The sequence below is a fragment of the Syngnathoides biaculeatus genome, chromosome 13, assembly GCF_019802595.1.
Source record: "Syngnathoides biaculeatus isolate LvHL_M chromosome 13, ASM1980259v1, whole genome shotgun sequence".
Taxonomy (NCBI): Eukaryota; Metazoa; Chordata; class Actinopteri; order Syngnathiformes; family Syngnathidae; genus Syngnathoides; species Syngnathoides biaculeatus.
This window is the reverse complement of record NC_084652.1, coordinates 24,090,049-24,108,993: the sequence shown is the minus strand read 5'-3', so window position 1 is coordinate 24,108,993 and position 18,945 is coordinate 24,090,049. Positions and strand designations below refer to the sequence as shown.

Sequence of the window (18,945 nt, the reverse complement as noted above, 5' to 3'; positions counted from 1 at the left end):
ACCAGATCGGTTATGGTCCAGGTTAACAATGATGCTCTTGGCACCATTAACCTGCAGGGCATTGGTGGACAATGACAGGAAAAGCTCAGGAGTTGGTTGACATGATGATTAGGAGAAAGATTGATATATTGTGCATTCAAAAGAGCAGGTGGGAAGGTAGTACAGCTAGAAGTTTAAATAATTTTACCATAGAGTAGATGAGACAAAGACAAATGGCGTAGGGGTTATTTTAAAGGAAGAGCTGGCTAAGAATGTCTTGGCTGAGAAAAGGATATCAGATTGAGTGATAAATCTGTACAATGCGATTTGCAGCTATGTCCCACACGTAGGATGTGACCGAGAGTTAAAACTGAAATTCTGGAAGGAACTCAAAAGTAGTTCCGACCATCCCAGACACATAGAGAGCTGATTGGTGCATATTGAAATGGACATATGGTGAATGAAACTGGGGCGATGAAAAAGTGATGGGTAAGTATGGCATCCAGGAAAGGAACTTTGAGGGACACGTGTTTGTCGACTTTTGAAAAAAAGATGGCAATGGCAGGAGTGAAAACCTTTTTCCAAAAAAGGCAGGAATAAAGGGTGACCTACAAGAGTGAAAGCAGAAATACGCAGGTGGATTGCATTTTGTGCAGATGATGTAATCTGAAGAAGGTTACTGACTGTAAGGTGTTGGTAGGAGAGTGTGGAACACAACAGCATAGGATGGCGGTGTGTAGGATGACTCTGGTGGTGGGTAGGAAGATTAAGAAGACAAAGGTAGAGCTGAGAACCATGTGCTGGAAGCTGAGAAAGGAAGAATGTTGTGCGGCCTTTCGGAAAGAGGTGAGACAGGCTCTTGATGGACAGGAGGGACTCCTGGAAAACTGGACTACTACAGCTAAGGTGACAAGAGAGACAGGCAGGAGAGTACTTGGTGTGGCTTCTGGTATGAAAGAGGAGAAGAAGACATGGTGGTGGAACCCCAAAATACAAGACGTCATACAAGGAAAGGGATTAGCGAAGAAGAAGTGGGACACCGAGGGGTCTGAGGAGAGGCGAAAGGAATACACTGAGATGCGACGTAGGTCTAAGGTAGATGTGCCGAAGGCTAAACAAGAGGCATATGACAACATGTACACCAGGTTGGACACGAAAGAAGGAGAAAAGGATCTCTACTGGTTTATCCAGATAGAGGGGTAGAGATAGGAGGGATGTGCAGCAGGTAAGGGTGATTAAGGATAGAGATGGAAATGTGTTGACTGGTGCCAGTAGTGTGCTAAATAGATGGAAAGAATACTTTGAGAAATTGATGAAAAAGGAAAAAGAGAAGAAAGTAGAAGAGGCAAGTGTGATGGATCAGGAAGTATCAATGATTAGTAAGGGGGGAGTGAGAAACATACTAAACAGGATGAAAAATGAAAAGACAGTTGGTCCTGATTACATACTGGTGGAGGTATGGAAGCAATTTGGACAGGCGGCTGTGGAGTTTTTCACCAACTGTTCAACAGAATACTAGCGGGAAAAACATGCCTGAAGAATGGAGGAAAAGTGTGCTAGTACCCACTTTTAAGTACAAAGGCAATTTGCAGTGCTGTGGGAACTATAGAGGAATAAAGTTGATGAACCACACAACGGAGCTATGGGAAACAGTAGTGGAGGCTAGACTCAGGAAAGAACTAAGTATCTGCAAGCAACAGTATGGGTTCATGCCTAGAAACAGTACCAGAGAAGCATTTGCCTGAAGGATGCTAGTGGAAAAGTATAGAGAAGTTTAGAAGGAACTACATTGTGTCTTTGTGGATCTTGAGAAAGCCTTTGGACAGAGTACCAAGAGATGAACTGTGGTAACTGCATGCGTAAGTCTGGGGTGGAGGTGACATTTGATAGAATAGTACAGGACATGTATGAGGGCAGCAGAACAGTGGTGAGTAGGTGTGTCGTAGGTGTGACAGAAGAATTTAAGGTGGAGGTGGGACTGCATCAAAGATCACCTCTGAGCATCTTCCTGTTTACAGTGGTATTGGATTGACTGACAGATGAGGTTAGAGTGGAATCCCCTTGGACCATGATGTTTGCAGACAACATTGTGATATGCAGTGAAAGCAGGTAGCAGGTGGAGTAACAATCCGAAAGATGGAGGCATGCACTGGAAAGGAGAGGAATGAAGATTAGCCAAAGTAAAACAGAGTACACATGCATGAATGAGAGGGATGTGGGGGAGTGAGGCTTCAGGGAGAAGAGAGAGGAAGGGTGGACGACTTCAAATACTTGGGGTCAACAATCCAGAGCAATGGTGAGTGTGGTATAGGAAGTGAAGAGATGGGTCCAAGAAGATTGGAATAGCTGGCGGAAGGTGTCTGTCTGGTGTGTTATGTTACAGAAGAGTCTGTGCTAGAATGAAGGGAAAAGTTTATAAAACAGTGGTGAGGCCAGACAGTGACACTGAAGAAACAACAGGAAGCAGAGCTGGGGGTGGCAGAAATGAAGATGTTGAGGTCTAGGAGTGAGCAGGTTGAATAGGAATAAAAATTAGCTGATTTGAGGGACAGCCAAAGTTAGATGTTTTGGAGACAAGGTTTGAGAGAGCAGACTTTGATGGTTTGGACAAGTCCAGAGGCAAGAGAGTGAGTCCAATGGTCCTTCGACATGAGTTTTTCGATATATGACCCACTGCGGGATATTTTTTTTTCCTTTTGTCTTGCGAGTCAGGATTTGACGTATGAATGACTGCTGGTAGATGGCGCTCCAATCAAGATACTAAAACGGACAGGTTCAGAGCTCTGCTTTTTGAGCTTTACTCGGTCTTTTTGTTTGTGCACCTCAGCTCGGTAACATTTCTGTCCTTGCAATTTGTTATTTTGCATTGAGTACAATTATCAATCATGCGGCCCAAGAAAGCAACTGCTAAGAAAACCGGTGAGAAGAAGACAATGTCAATGGATGTGAAAAAAATGGAAAAACACAAACAGGGTGTACAAGTTAGCGACTTGCCAAAAAGTTACGACCGTTTTACGTCAACCATATTGTAATGCCCTTAGTAAAGGGTAATGTGGAAAAGGAGTAACCACTCGGTTTTTGTTGGTTTTATTCAACCCTTCGGGAGCACACACCGAACACTAACAACTAGCTGCTGCTCTGCCATACACTCGCCCGCCTAGTCTACTTTACACCAGCCCTCTCTCCACTCTAAGGGATACAACTCATAATTACAGCTACAGTACTTCAATATGCATGATTCTCAAGCAGAAGGAATCCATGAAGTTGATAATTGTGTGAAAGTGTGAAAATTATTTTTAAGTTACGGAGCTGAGGAGGAGCTAATGACAGAGGAATTAAAGGAGCAAATGATGCAGCAGAATAAGAGGTGCGGAGTGAGAGTTCTAAAGAGGAGACAGAGGAGGTTATCTTCACCACCGAGATAAAGGAAACGTTGCCAATGTGGGAGAAAGTTTTGGACTTTGTGGTTAAGAAACATCCAGAAAAAGTTGGAACTGGCCATGCTGTGGTGCTATATCATGAGTTTAAATATTTCAGAAATTAAAAAAGAAACAAACAAAGCTCCTTGGGCAGGTTTTTTTTTTTTTTTTTTTTTAAATAGCTATCTGTTGACAGAAGAATGCATTGAAAAAAAGGCCAAAGTTTTGCAAGAGAAAAGACCCGAACATAATTTAGCAAAACATCCTTTAGCATCCTCCTTTTGCCTTCTCCACCCTCCAACTCCTCCAGTACCTTCTGTTACCCAAAGATGTCTCATAGCCAAGGTAATTACACTTTATAAAAGCACTTCCTTTCTTTCAATTTTCTTTTGTTTTTATAAATACAATATTTGTTATGTAAAGATGTGGAAAAGAAAATGGAGTGGTATTTTGGGGCCAGGAACCGAGTAATGTCATTTACATTAATTTCAATGGGGAAATCCTGTTTGACATAAGACCAACTTGAGATAAGCGGTCTGTCTCGGGGGTAATTAAACTTGTATCTCAAGGGACCACTGTATATTGGTAAAAGGGTGTTGAGGATGCAGCTGCCAAGCAAAAGAGCGAGAGGAAGACCAAAGAGAAGGTTGATGGATGTTGTGAAGGAAGACATGAGGGCAGTTGTTGTTACAGAAGAAGATGCAGGAGATAGGCTTGGGTGTAAAAAGATGCCGCGCTGTGGCGATCACTAACGGGACAAGCCGAAAGGAAAAGAAGTAGTCATGTTTTGACACAAACGGTTGGAACTCTTTAAAACCTTTTTAGAATCAGATTCCTGGATTATTTGGAAAAAAATAAACTAAGTTAAGTTGCAGCCCGAATGGTATAAGATCATTCTTGGTAAAATGACCCATTGAAATGTAGAATTATTTTGATGAATGTGGAATCACATCTGTGAGAAGTAGGAGAGTTCTCCAACCAGGAGATGAAAGTCGCTAAATCTACAGTTAAAGTGCCACTGACATAAAAATCACATTTTAAAATAGGCTTTGTTATCAAAACTACAAATAATATGAATCGCTTTGATAATACCAGTCGGAAGAAGTGAGCTGGGAGCATTTTATAAAAGCGCAAAGTTGAGTAAGTCAGACTCGACAAAATGCGCATCCCAGTGGCGGCCACATTTGTCTCTGACGTCACGTGTAGGCATCACACTGGAACCCTGGCATTAAAAACACACTGTGCTGAATGCAATGGCAGATGAACGAGATCAATTTTCGGATTTTTCCGACGCCCCTTCTGAGACTGAAGAAAACATCTCAGAGGTGAATGCAGCGACCAGGGTCATTTTACCGTCTTGTTTTGAGCCATATTTAGACGAATATGTGGCTCACTTTTCAACTAACAACGGACTCTACGATAGACACAGACAAGGAGGACGAGGGACCAGATGAAATATTCAAAATGACTGGCCCATAATTGTTCGATTTTCTAACCCTTTTACAAGGTTTGTGTATGTAGTGTACTCAGGGAGGACCCAGGCCGGGCGAAGTAAATAGTGATGTTATCGAAATTAATCTAGAGCTGTGTCATGTCTGTCTATATTGTTATTTTAGTTATTCAATCTTTATTCTTTTCTTTATTTTCCTTTCTTACATACTTTGATTTATTTATGACGCGGGTCTTTTGTTACATTCTGAGAGAAGGACTATTACGTAGTCGGACACAGATTTCTAGAATGTTCCTATAAGAACAAGGATGGCTGTCTACGGAGCTTTTAATCAATACTGCTGCTTTCGGACAAGTACACAAACGCCCCACTGCCTTTTGTCTTCAGTCACATTTCAGGAATATTTGCTGGAAATTCGCCTAATTGGAACATTCGTACAACTATGGTGACTATACGTCATTTGGCTAGTTAGCTCGTGTTACATGCTACGCAACTATCTTCGTACTTCTATTTTGTGTTCATTTGTTATAGTTTTGTGTTGTATTGTAATGTGTGTGATTAAATTATCTTAAACGCAATACAACTGCTTTGTTATATTTTGCTGGTTTGACCAAGAGCAGCTTAAATTCACACGTACCACATGCTATAAACTGAGACAAATTAGTCCCCGCCCACCCGATTTACATTTTATTTTTTTTTTTACTAGCTGTATAACACGCCTACCTGTCATTTGGAACCCACAAAGCTCTTGTCCTTTGTATCTGTGCAATCCATTTTTCACGACAAATTAGGTCTTGAGGAAACATGTGAAGAGTACGAGCTAGCATTTTGGCAAAAACGCATAACAGCTCATTTCTCGCCTGTACAAGAGGTAAATATACTCGATCATGCAGCTGAAGTTGTCTGCAAAAAATGCCAATTCCGGCTTCTTTTTCAACCTCACACTGTCCACAGATTTTTCATGGCGCGAGAGTAAAAAAATGAATATTCGGATGGTTCTTTGGGCAGAATGATGAGGACCCATGCTCCCCGGCATGCCCCGAAGTTTTCTCCCTGGCCGAGCGAGCTCACGGCTCTGCCGCTCGGCAGAGCGAGCTTCCAGGCTGAGCGAGTTCCTGGCTCAGCGGGGAGCAAGCTCACGGCTCCACCGCTCGGCGGAGCGAGCTCCTCGGCCGAGCTTGCTCACAGCTCCGCCAACTCTGTATGGAAGTATTCCTCGGTCTTCCCGATTAACCAATACTGCTATTTCTTCATCAGATGAGGATAAATCTGAGAAATCAACGCTGGGTATAATGATGTCCCATGTAATCGAGCGCTTGGAACGGCACGTAACACGTCAGATCCGCCTACGTAGGTCATGTGACTTGCAAAAATGAAAATTTTTAACCGTCGACAAAAATCTTCTCAAAATACTATTAAATGAGAGTGGATTTAACATCACATTGTCAAGATAAAGTACATATTACATGACCTATTGGGTAAACTTAATGCAAACCACTGGATTTCCCTTTTAAGGAATCAATTTACAAAAGACATTCCAAGAATACTGAAAAACTGTTTTGTTCAGGTATTGGATTCCTCCTGACTGTTGTGAAAGCCTGATTTGCAACTTAAATATTTTGGTGAAAGTTATTGTTGCCAAAGGAGGCTCAACTACTTGTTAAATCTTTAGGTGTGATTAAATCTGATGATTTACATACTTTATCCAGTCTGCACTGTTAAAATGTTCATAGTGTTAAAAGAAAGAGGATCGATGCATGCAGAAATCCAACAAAATGCAATATAACAAAATCTATTTCTTCTTGGATGTGTTTAGAGAAGACAAGAAGTGTGTTACCCTGTAACATTCAGGCAACAGCTCCATGCTGGCAGCAGGCAGGACTGCTAAGAGTTGCTGAAATGGCATAAAGGGTTTCCCAAGATCAAACGTCAACTTCAATTCTGAAATATTTCTGATGTCAGACAGGAATGGTGCATAGTGGTAGGGGTAATACCTGGGGAAAGAAACATGTTAGTAATATTAAAGTGTTTAAAAAAAACAACAAAAAAAACATTAAATTTCTGTGGTGAGTAATACATTACGTAAAATCCAATTCAGTAAGAAATTACGTATATCAGGTTGCTGAAACTTTATATGGGAATAAAATCTCACCAGGCCCAGGATTTAACCCCATGGTAGTAATAATGGAGAATCCACTGGATGCCTTCAACGTAGCTTTTGGCCTGCTTTGATAGAAAATCACTGCAAAAGAATGAACAAAAACATCTATTGAAGTCACTTAAAATATTAGAAATTGATGGATGATCCAATTTTTAATTTCCAACCCTTTAAATTACTAACTGTAAATGCTCATCATAACATATAGATGACAGTCAGAAGCTCAAATAATTATAGCCCTTCGATTGGCTAGCGACCTGTCTAAAGTGGCTAAGGTTTGCTGGTATTGGCCTCCAGCACATCCGCGTCCCAAATGAGGACAAACTGTCAAGAAAATAGATGGAACATTTGAATGGTAGATGTGATGTTTGTTATTTTATGAGGTGAATAATTGTTTTCTGTCAAACACTTTGTAAGAAAGGTCAATTCACTTATCCTCGACCACAACTGGTCAGTTTTCAAGGTCAAGGTGCTTTTATTTTCAATTCTTCGATATGCACAACATACAGATTAAAATTACAGGACTCAAGGGCCTATTGTGCTACAAAGACAGTAAAAATGAAAATCTCAATAAAATGTGTATACGTATACAAAATAAAAAGTATGTGTTGGATGGCTGGCATTCCCCACTATTCAGAGCTACAGTATTCGCTTTGCAGGGCAAGGCAGGCGCTTTGAAGGTCCTGCAGGGACGGAAGAGAAGTTCCAAAGATCTTCCCAGCTCCCCTCACTCTGTGATGGAGAGTCTTGCGGCAGATGTGATGCAGACGCCATACCACACAATTATCCAGAGGTCAGGATGGACCTAAAGGTCCCTTCTGTAGAATGAGCAAATGATGGGGGTTGGGGCTCTGGCTGTTCTCAGCTTGCATAGGAGGTAGGGACGCTGGTGAGCTCTCTTGACCAGTGATGAGCTGTTGCTGGTCCAAGAGAGGTTCTTGGTCATACTTCCTGGAACTTGGTGCTGTGCAATCTCTCTATTCCAGCACCGTTAATTCTCAGGGGATTGTACTGGGAGTGTGTATTCCTGTAAAAGTACTGTTTGTACTACCTTACGCTAGTTTAAACTCGTATTTTACCTGGGTTTTACCCATGAAAATTTATTGATAACAGTTTGAACTCGTGAACATGGCTTTTTTAAGTATTTTGTAAAATTATGTTATTCATAAGTCCCTGCAATATGAAAAAAAGTGTCAGAGACGAATTGCGAAACTAGAAGTTGCAAAGGTGAGGAATATTGCTCGTGATTATGCCCCACAAGTTTAGATCTGAGTTGTAGGAAAGGAGAGGTTTTGGACTGAGCTGTATGAGGTTACAGATTTTTCTTCATGGGGAGAAACTTGTGAGTTATAGGTTTGGTGTAAAGGAAAGCAATTTGGAAGGGCAGATGGTGGTGGATTTTACAAAGAGGAAATAAATCACTGTGGTGAACACCTTTTTACCAAAGAAAAGTGAGGAACACAGTGATATACTAGAATGTGAGCAGGTTCGCACAGAGGACTATATTCTATGAAGGCAATCCAATCTGAGAGACTGGAGAGTGTAAATTGGTTATAGTGTGGTGGTAGATATATGTTTTACATGTATACCAAATGTTGGTTCTGCCTTCAACTTTCACAGGTTTTGTTCTGTTGTGGCTTCTGGTTGTCCCGGTCAGGTTGTTCCTCATGTGATGTTGTTCCTACCGGCTCCTTGTGTATACAACTGGACACTGATAATTGTCTTGTTTTGGCTCTCTATCTCTGTCACATTAATATAATTAACGGACTTTTGATCCGATCTTTAATCAGGGGTGACAACTTGTAAGACTTGTACCTTTTTCTCTCTTTGGAAAGACTTTCTTTTCTTTTTGTCATAAAAATCAGCAAAGAAGATTGTCTCCTTGTTTATGGCATCAGAAAAAAAAATTGCCAAAACAATAGACTGTCCACTTTCCACTTTCCTCCTATTCTTCGTCTTTAACCCACAGTAGCTGAATTTTCACCAACACCCTGCAGGTTAACGGTGCCTGGCGCGGACGCTGTTAACCCGGGCCATGACCGATCCGATATGGGATTCTTAAGATCTTCTCCTTCTTCTTTCGGCTTGTCCCGTTAGGGGTCGCCACACCGTGTCATCTCAGATGAACGCATGTTTGTTTGGCACAGTTTTATACCGAATGCGCTTCCTGATGCAACCCCTCTGATGAGCGCTCATACTTGTTTGAAATGATTTAAGCAGGATGTCCTTCCTGACGCAACCCTCTGCATTTATCTGGGCTTGGGACCGGCCTACAGATTCCACTGGCTTGTGCCACCATACGGCTGCATTATGAATATCGTCTGGTCTGATGAGCGTAAAATTGAACTTTTTGGATGCCATAACACACACCACGTTCAAAGGAGAAATGACAGATCACGCAAAAAACACCACACCCATGTTGAGGGGGCTGCTTATCAGCAAATTGTACTATTGAAGCTCACATTATTGAAAGAAGATTGAATGGGAAAATTTTGCATAGGCGTGTCAACCAGGACAGCCCCACAACATCCAGAGCCTTTAGGAACTCCAAGAGAATTTCATCCACCCCCGGGGCCCTGCCACCAAGAGATGGAAGAGCCCGCCTCAAAGCACCCAGACTCAACTTCCTTAATGGAAGATGTGTTGGTGGGATTGAGGAGGTCTTCAAAGTATTCGCCGAAACCGACTCACAACATCCCGAGTTGAGGTCAGCAGTGCCCCATCCACACTATACTGTTTTGACGGTGCACTGCTTTCCCCCTCCTAACATGCTGGACCAGAATTTTCTCTAAGCTGTCTTGAAGTCATTCTCCATGACCTCACTGAACTCCTCCCATGCCCGGGTTTTTGCCTCAGTGATCACCAAAGCTGTATTCCGCTTGGCCAGCCAGAACCCATCAGCTGCCTCAGGAGTACCACAGGCCAAAAATGCCTGATAGGACTCCTTTTTCAGCTTGACAGCATCCCTCACTGTTGTTGTCCACTAATGTGTTCGGGGGTTGCCGCCACGACAGGTACCGACCACCTTACGGCCACAGCTCCGGTCGGCCGCCTCAGCAATGGAGGCGCGGAACATCGTCTATTCGGACCCAATGTCCCCCACCTCCCGCAGAACGTGAGCAAAGGTCTTTCCAGAGGAGGGAGTTTAAATTTCTTCTGACAGGGGATTCTGCCAGCCGTTCCCAGCATACCCTCACAATATATTTGGGCCTGCCACAACAGACCAGGATCTTCCCCCACCATCGGAGCCAACTCAGCACCAGGTGGTGATCAGTTGACAGCTCCACCCCTCTCTTCACCCCAAGAGATGCGGTCGCAAGTCCGATGACATGACTACAATGTTGACCATGAAACTGCGGCCTAGAGTGTCCTGGTGCCAGGTGCCCATGTGGACACCTTATGCTTGAACATGGTGTTTATTATGGACAATCTGTTTTGACCACAGAAGTCCAGTAACAGAACACCACTCTGGTTTTGATCGCGGGGCGTTCTTCCTAATCACGCCCTTCCATGTCTCACTGTCATTGCCCACGTGACCATTGAACTCCCCCAGAAGAATGATAAGAGTCCCCAGAGGGAGCACTGTCCAGCTGTCCCACTAAGGACTCCAAAAAGGGTGGGTACTCTAAACTGCTCTTTGGTGCAAAGGCACAACCACCAGTCAGGACCCGTCCCCCTACCTGAAGGGGGAGGGAGGCTACCCTCTCATCCACCGGGGTGAACCCCAACATGCAAGCCTGAGCCAGGGCGCAATAAGTATACCCACACCTGCTTGGCGTCTCTCACCGTGGGCAACTCCAGATTGAACCTAACCCCTCTCAAGAGGAGTGATACCAGAGCCCAAGCGGTGCGTAGAGGCGAGTCCGACTATATCTAGTAGGAACTTCTCGACCTCACGCACAAACTCAGGCTCCTTGCCTGCCAAAGAGGTGACATTCCATGTCCCTAGATCTAGTTTCTGTAGCAGTGGATCGCCTCGCCTTTGGCCACCGCCCAGCTCACATTGCACCAGACCCTGATGGCCTCTCTCGCAGGTGGGGAGCCCATAGGAAGGGGTCCCATCATACCATTTCAGGCTGTACCCGGGCGAGCCCCATGGGTGCAGGCCCGGCCACCAGGCGCTCGCCCTCAAGACCCACCTCCAGACCTTGCTCCAGAGTGACCCACGTCCGGGCAAGGGAAACCAAGATTCAATTTTTACTGGTCATAAGGCGTTTAGAGTCGTACTTTTGCTGGCCCCTCACCGAGGATCTTTTTGCCATGGGTGACCCAACCAGGGACGTGAAGCCCCAGACAACTTAGCTCCTAGGATCATCAGGACACACAAACCGCTCCACCATGATAAAAGTGCATGCTCAAGGAGGGACAGGATAGATGAGCAAAAAAAAATAAAAATAAAAATAAAAAATGAAATCAGGAAGGGCACAAATACCTTTTCACAGCACCGTTGAATAGTAGTTTGTTGAATGTGTCATTTAACATTTACACTTCTTTCATACGATGGTTGACTGATGGCACTATGTTATTAAGAAACTGAGTGTGTAGGGTGTGTGTGTTATATAATGACCTCCCAGTCAAGGGAAAGGGAAATGATTCTTCCCTTTGAGGTGAAATGCACTCTGGCTGCCAGTGTGTTCAACATGTGACGTTGCACATGACATGTTAGTCGTTTTATTTCATTGAAAAAAAGATCTTCAGTCTGAAACCAAAAATTTACTTTGGGTTACTTCTCGCTGAAACGTTTCCCCGGCCAAAAATTTCAACATATTTTTTATGTTTACCCCAAGTGTTTTAAAGTGGTGCTCTGAAAGGAAGTTTGAGTGTGGAGGCAAGTCTTCCATCCATCCATTTTCTTCCGCTAATCTAAGGTCAAGTCACTGAAAATGTCACTTTCGCAGAGAATCCCAAACTTTCCTCACCACAGCCACTTCACCTATTCCGAGGAAATCCCGAGGCGTTCCCAAATAAGCTGAGAGAGAGTATCTCCACTGTGTCCTGGGGCATCCTCGGGGTCTCTTACCTAGGTGACTGAGCTTCTCACCCTAAGGGAGACCCAAAGCTTGTGACCATAGGTGAGGGTAGGAACACAGATCGACCGGTAAATAAAGACCTTTGCCTTCGCTCATTCTTCACCACAACTGACCGATACAAAGTCCGCATTACTGCAGACAATTCACCGATCTGCCTGTCGATCTCGGGTTTCATTCTTCCCTGACCCGTGAACAAGATATTTAAATGGGAAATCCAGTGGTTTGCATTAACAATGTATTCAATAGGTCATGTAATATGTACTCTCTTAATGTGATGCTAAATCCACTCTCATTTAATAGTGTTTTGAGAAGATTTTTATTGACAATTACGAATTTTCAGGGGCACTGCCATTTTCGTGAGTCACATGACCTACATGGGCGTATGTGACGTGTTACGTGCCATTCCAAACACTCGATTGTATGGGACACCATTATGCCCAGCACTGATTTCTTGGATATTTCCCCATCTGATGAAGAAATAGCAGTATCAGTTGATCAGGAAGACGGAGGAATACTTCCATACAGAGCGGCGGAGCTGTGAGCTCGATCAGCTGGGGACCTCGCTCCACCGAGTGGCGTAGCCGTGAGCTCACTCCTTCACATCCTGCTGGTCTAATCAGTATTAGTATTAGTAATATATTCTGTAGACTAGCATCAGAGAAGACTCACCACCAGGTGGTGATCATTGGACACCTCTGCCCCTCTCTTCAACTGAGTGTCCAAGACAAGCAGCCACAATTCTGATGCCACAATCACAAAGTCAATCATTCAACGGCAACCTAGGGTGTCCTGGTGCCAAGTACACGAACGGACACCCTCATACTTGAACATGGTGTTCGTTAGGTGGTGAGCACAGAAGTCCAATGACAGAGCACTACTCAGGTTCTTATCAGGGGGTGGAGCAATCACACCCTTCTTGGTCTGACGGTCATTGCCCACGTGACCATCGAAGTCCATCAGCAGAACAATGGAGTCCCCGGCAGGAGAACTCTCCAACACCACCTCCAAGGACTCCAAAAAGAGTGGGCATTCTGAACTGATGCTTGGTGTAAAACCACAAAGATCTGTCAAGACCAGTCTCCACACACAAAGGAGGAATGAGGCTACCTTCTCAACCACCGGGGCAAGCCCTAACTTCCAGGTGCTGAGCCGAGGCACAATACATATATCCACACCTGCTCGACGTCTCTCACTATGGGCAACTCTCGAGTGAAAAACGGTACAACCCCTCTTAAGAGGACTGGAGGGAAGCCTGACTATATCTGGTTGGAACTTGTCAACCTTAAAGACTAGTTTGAGGCCCTTCCCTGCCAGAGAGGTGTCATTCCACATCTTTAAAGCCAGTTTCTGTTGCTGGGGATCTGATCGCCAAGGTCTTGGCTTTCGGCCACCGGTTAGCTCACACTGCGCTCAATCGCTATAGCCACTGCTACTACAGCTGGAGAGCATGTGGAAAGGAGGACCGATATTAGCCTTTCAGGCTGTGCCCAGCAAGGCCCCATGGGTGCAAACCCGGGAAACAGGCGCTTGCCTTAAAGCTGAACCTTCAGGCCTGGCTGATGACCCATATCCGGGCAAGGGAAACCTAGATCCATTTGATGTCTTCCTCACAGGGGTTTTTGGAATCATCCTTTGTCTGGTCCCTCACCTAGGACCTGTTTGCCAGGGGTGACCCTACCAAGGGCATGAAGCCTCAGCTCCAAGGATCACCGGGCCACAAAATGATATAAAAAGAAAAACAGATGTAATGTCTGAAAAGAATAAAGAGTAGAAAGTCTGTTAGTACAAAGAATATATTTTGGAGGTTTGGAGAGGGCCTGGGGGGATTGGGAGTTGACTTTTAGAAAAGCCTATTCAATGGGATCTTTGAGAAAAATAAGCTATTTTAGAACAAGTGTGATGTGCAGAGTCCAGAGCAATCAAGTTGGTGATCCAAACAATGAAAAATTATAAAAGCATATTTGAGGCGAGGTTGAGACGAAGAAATTTGTGAGCATTTGTGGACTGATGGAGAACAACTGGGACAGTCAGAAGGAGCGGATTTCAAGACTGATGTGAGCACTAATGATTGGCTGGAAGCCACTTCTCATTGTTTCTGCCATGGTGATGGACAGATGAGTTCTGACAAGATTCCTTTGACTATGACGTTTGCAGAAGACTGATCTCCAATTGGAGTAAAGAGCAACTGGAAGAGAACCTAGACAAAGCTGTTTTACAGAGGAAAGGTCAGTTGGAACAAAACAACAGAACAGTGGAATGACTAAGAAGAGCTTTAGAAGTTTTAGGTGTCTGAGTATTAGTGACCAAATATTCAAAGCAATCGATAGATTGGAAGAGGTGAAAAAGAATACAAGAAGGAAGTGTCAGGTGAAAAAGAACACAAGAAGGAAGTGTCAGGATTGATCAGTGACAGAAGAAGAAGAAGAAAAATGTTATTGGACAGCAGTGAGACCAGCCATGCTGCATGCTTTAGAGATTGTAGCAGTGACCAGATGACAGGAGACATGAGCTGCAAGACCTGATGCTGAGAATCTCTTTGTTCGTGATGAGGATGGACAGGCTCAGGAAGGAGGAATCAGATGGACACCACAGACTGGAAGCATTGGCGACAGCAAGACAGATCTAAGACTGCAATGGTTAGGACATGAGGTGGAAAGATGAGACAGTAGTGGTTGCATGCTGGAAATTGACCTGCCTGGTACAGTGAAGAAAATTAGTATTTAAACACCCTGCTATATTGCAAGTTCTCCCTCATAGAAAACATGGAGGGGTCTGAAATGTTTATTGTAGGTGCATGTTCACTGTGAGACAGGTAATCTAAAAAGAAAAATCCAGAAATCACAATGTATGATTTTTTTAACAATGTATTTGTGTGATACAGCTGCAAATAAGTATTTGAACACCTGTGTATCAGCAAGAATTCTGACCTTCAAAGACCTCTTAGTCCGCCTTTAAAAGTTCACCTCTAATCCATGTATTATCCTGAATCAGATGCACCTGTGTGAGGTCGTTAGCTGCTGAAAGACACCTGTCCACCCCATACAATCAGTAAGACTCAAACTTGTAACATGGCCAAGACCAAAGAGCTGTCCAAAGACAACAGACAAAATTGTACAACTCCACGCGGCTGAAAGGGCTACGGAGAAATTGCCAACCAGCTTGGTGAAAAAAGGTCCACTGTTGGAGCAATCATTGGAAAATGGAAGAAGCTAAACATGGTCAATCTCAATTGGAGTGGAGCTCCATGCAAGATATCACCTCGTGGGGTCTCAATGACCCTTAGAAAGGTGAGGAATCAGCCCAGGACTACACGACAGGACTTGATCAATGATCTGAAAAGAGCTGGGACCACCGTTTCCTAGGTGACTGTTGGTAATACACTAAGACGTCATGGTTTGAAAACATGCATAGCACGGAAGGTTCCCCTGCTTATAAACCAGCACATGTCAAGGCCCGTCTTAAGTTTGCCAATAACCATTTGGATGATACAGAGTAGTCATGGGGAAAAGGTTTTGTGGTCAGATGAGACCAAAATGGAACTTTTTGGTCATAATTCCACTCACCGTGTTTGAAGGAAGACGATTGATGAGTTCCATCCAAAGAACACCATCCCTACTGTGAAGCATGGGGGTGGTAGCATCATGCTTTGGGGGTGTTTTTCTGCACATGGGACAGAACGACTGCACCGTATTAAGGAGAGGATGACGACACCCATGTATTGTGAGATTTTGGACAACAACCTCTTTCCCTCAGTCAGAACATTGAAGATGGGTCGTGCCTGGGTCTTTCAACATGACAATGACCCGAAGAACACAGCCAGGTAAATCAAGGAGTGGCTCCGGAAGAAGCATATCAAGGTTCTGGCGTGGTCTAGCCAGTCTTCAGACCTATACCCAATAGAAAGTATTTGGAGGGAGCTGAAACTCCGTGTTTTTCCGCAACAGCCCAGAAACCTGTCTGATCTAGAGAAGATCTGTGTGGAGGAGTGGGCCAAAATCCCTCCTGCAGTGTGTGCAAACCTGGTGAACAACTACAGGAAACGTTTGACCTCTGTAATTGCAAACAAAGGCTACTGTACCAAATATTAATATTAGTTTTCTCACGTGTTCAAGTACTTATTTGCAGCTGCATCACACAAATAAATCGTTAAAAAAAACATACATTGTGATTTCTGGAATTTTCTTTTTAGATTATCTCTCTCACAGTGGAAATGCACCTATGATGACAATTTGAGATCCTTCCATGATTTCGAAGTGGGAGAACGTGCAATATAGCAGGGTGTTCAAATACTTATTTTCTTCACTGGAAGAGACAAAGAGAAGTTTTATGGATGTTTTGAATGAAAACTTTGAGAGAGCTTGAGTAAAAGCAGATGATGAAGATGATGGAGACACAAAGGAGGACAATTTGATAACACTTGAATAGGGTTATGAGGAACGGGATGTGCGATGTCCTTTGAAAAAGCAGCTGTCAGCTCATAAGGTTGTGTAAACAAAAGGAGACAGGTATGCTCAAGTTTATGATGGAACAAAGAATCTGTCAATAATTCAATACAAGAAAAATAAAATGAGGTTCAACTGCATCCATTGTAGTATCATCGTAACCATCTTTTCATACAAATTATGCGTGGAGTGTGTGGCAAACTCACTCAGACACTACGTCCACCCCCATCTTGGTCATATAGTATGTGCGTTTGTACTGTTTGAACTCTGTCTCAAATAAATCATCTTCATCATCATCCCCGACAGCAGGTCCTTTTCCACTTTCTAATACTTTATCAGGTGAGGTAAACGCTGCCAGAGGGAGAGAGGAATACTGTAGACAGACAGGCATGTGGTGTAAGTCACAAGCAAATTTAAGTATGTAGGAAAACACAACAGTGAATATTGGATAAGATTTTATCACTCCAGGCCTACCTCTTGTTTGTTGGTGAGTTTATTGGCAGCTTCTTTCTCTGCTGCTCGGCCGGCCGCCTCATTCACGTACTTGTTCCCAACTTTACTCTCAAACCACTTCAAGTCCACAAATACATCATTGAAATGTTCACGGTCAAACTGGACAGAGGTTCAGGAAATGATAAAAGCATAATACATAATAAAAATCAAATATTTCAATACTATTTCTATGTTTATAGAGAAACTATAGATGGTCGAAAGAAAGATCTCTACTAAAAACTAACATTTGCTGCAAGCCCCATCAGTGTTTATTGCATGCTGTTTCACCAACAGAATACCAAGATAATAACAAAACTGATATTTCAAAGAGATTAACATCTAAAATGTAGACTATGGTAGATTAATTAATTACATTACTGCAACATAAACTATTACATCAGGATTTAATTCATTTTTGGATGAAGGACCCTAAGCTAACCATTTACAATTTACCCAAACAGTGGTATCTTGACATATGAGTAACTCGACATACGAGTTTGAGAAAATGGGAAAACTGGAAAATAAAAAATGGGTTGGCAATTGGGGGGCTTGAACGGATTAATGGCGTTTACATTAATTTTAATGGGAAAATCCACTTTGAAATAAGAGCAACTTGAGATAAGAGCTCAAACACAGGACGAATTAAACTCTAATCACAAGGAACCACCGTATATCTCATCTGGATCGGCAAAATGTAATCAGAAAATCATTAAAAGATTTCCTACTACTTCTTTAAAACAAAAACAATGCCCAGTTATGAATTGAAAGGTGAGAATTTGTTCATGAAAGCTGTACCTCAGAGAGTTTCTCCAAGTATTTCTCAAAGTTTCCAAGGTTAAGGTGACCACTCTCGTTCAGATATCCTGAGTACAAAAGACAACAGTTTGGGTCATGCCAAAGGTTTACAACAAGCTTACAAAACGTAAAGCTTAAAAACTACCAAAAGTAAGGGCATTTGTGTTGAGTACATTATTACCTTCCAACACTGCTTATGCAATAAATCTTATATCACTGGAAAGATTGTTTTCCCATTTTTAAATGGGGCCATATTTGTAAGTAAGATCCATGTGTGGAAGAGCAGCACAACTAAGTATGCGGCTTTGCTCCAATGAAAAAACTTCCAAATTTTGTCTGCTAATGCCAACAAACCGTATTTTGCTATTGCCAATAAGGTAGCCAAAGTCATGCCAGTGAGTAGGGTAGGGTAGTGGTCATATCTCCTGTAAGAATTAGCCTCCCACATTTGACCGATCTAAGCAAGGCCCATGTGATGACAAAAGGTCGAGCTGGTGTTCCATGAACAGGGTTTGTACACTTCCAGAGAATCAAAATTCCATGACATTTCCATGACTTCGCAGGTGCTCGTCGCAAAATTCCGTGGCTATATTGGATTGACTGGTTGTGGTACACAGCAATATTTCAGCTATATCTTATGTCTTTCCACTTAAATAATATGTGCCAAAACTTACCAATGTAGTAGGTGCATCATAATGACTGGGAAATCTATTGTTATAAAAAATGTAAATTATAATTACATGTATAAAAGTATTATCAATAAGAAGCTTATTGATTTTGCGTGTAATCAGCAAGGACATGGGCAAGCTTTTACAAAGCCATTTGCCATTGGACGACTTGTGACTTCGCAATGTACCTTCTCCCATATTAAATAAGTCAATGCGTTTACCGCATGCAGAATATTTCACTGTATGACTGTCGCAAGGCACCAGAAACTTCCAGCACAACTCATTCTCTAACCCAATGTTGTTAAACCGGCACCTTCCCAGCATATCCGCAACGGGAAGTTTTGTTTAACTGAGCTCAGCTGTGCACTACCTCCACGCTTGGATGAACTGAACAAAATGGTGTCGCTACGAGAAATTTCTTATACCGGAAATGTACAAGAGTTATCGGTTTTCACTTGGCAGGTTTATTGTTTTAATTGAAACACATGAAAAACAATATTTTGAGCTACAAC

The 18,945-nt window shown here is 43.0% G+C and overlaps 1 protein-coding gene across 3 annotated transcripts in view; it reads right to left on the bottom strand.

Moving 5' to 3' along the window:
* The window catches only part of xrn1 (5'-3' exoribonuclease 1), a 118,347-nt gene that overhangs the window by 52,725 nt on the left and 46,677 nt on the right, over window positions 1-18,945 (bottom strand). For all 3 annotated transcript variants that reach the window (XR_009797588.1, XM_061838204.1, XM_061838203.1), the window contains exons 9-13: window positions 17,766-17,833; window positions 16,953-17,090; window positions 16,685-16,851; window positions 7,001-7,090; window positions 6,686-6,842 (exon numbers count right to left, since the gene is read on the bottom strand). Coding sequence is in view for 2 of the 3 variants with exons in the window: in XM_061838204.1 (XP_061694188.1) it covers window positions 6,686-6,842; window positions 7,001-7,090; window positions 16,685-16,851; window positions 16,953-17,090; window positions 17,766-17,833 (620 nt within the window). In the remaining variant the exon portion in view is untranslated. The remainder of the gene's footprint in view (window positions 1-6,685; window positions 6,843-7,000; window positions 7,091-16,684; window positions 16,852-16,952; window positions 17,091-17,765; window positions 17,834-18,945) is intronic.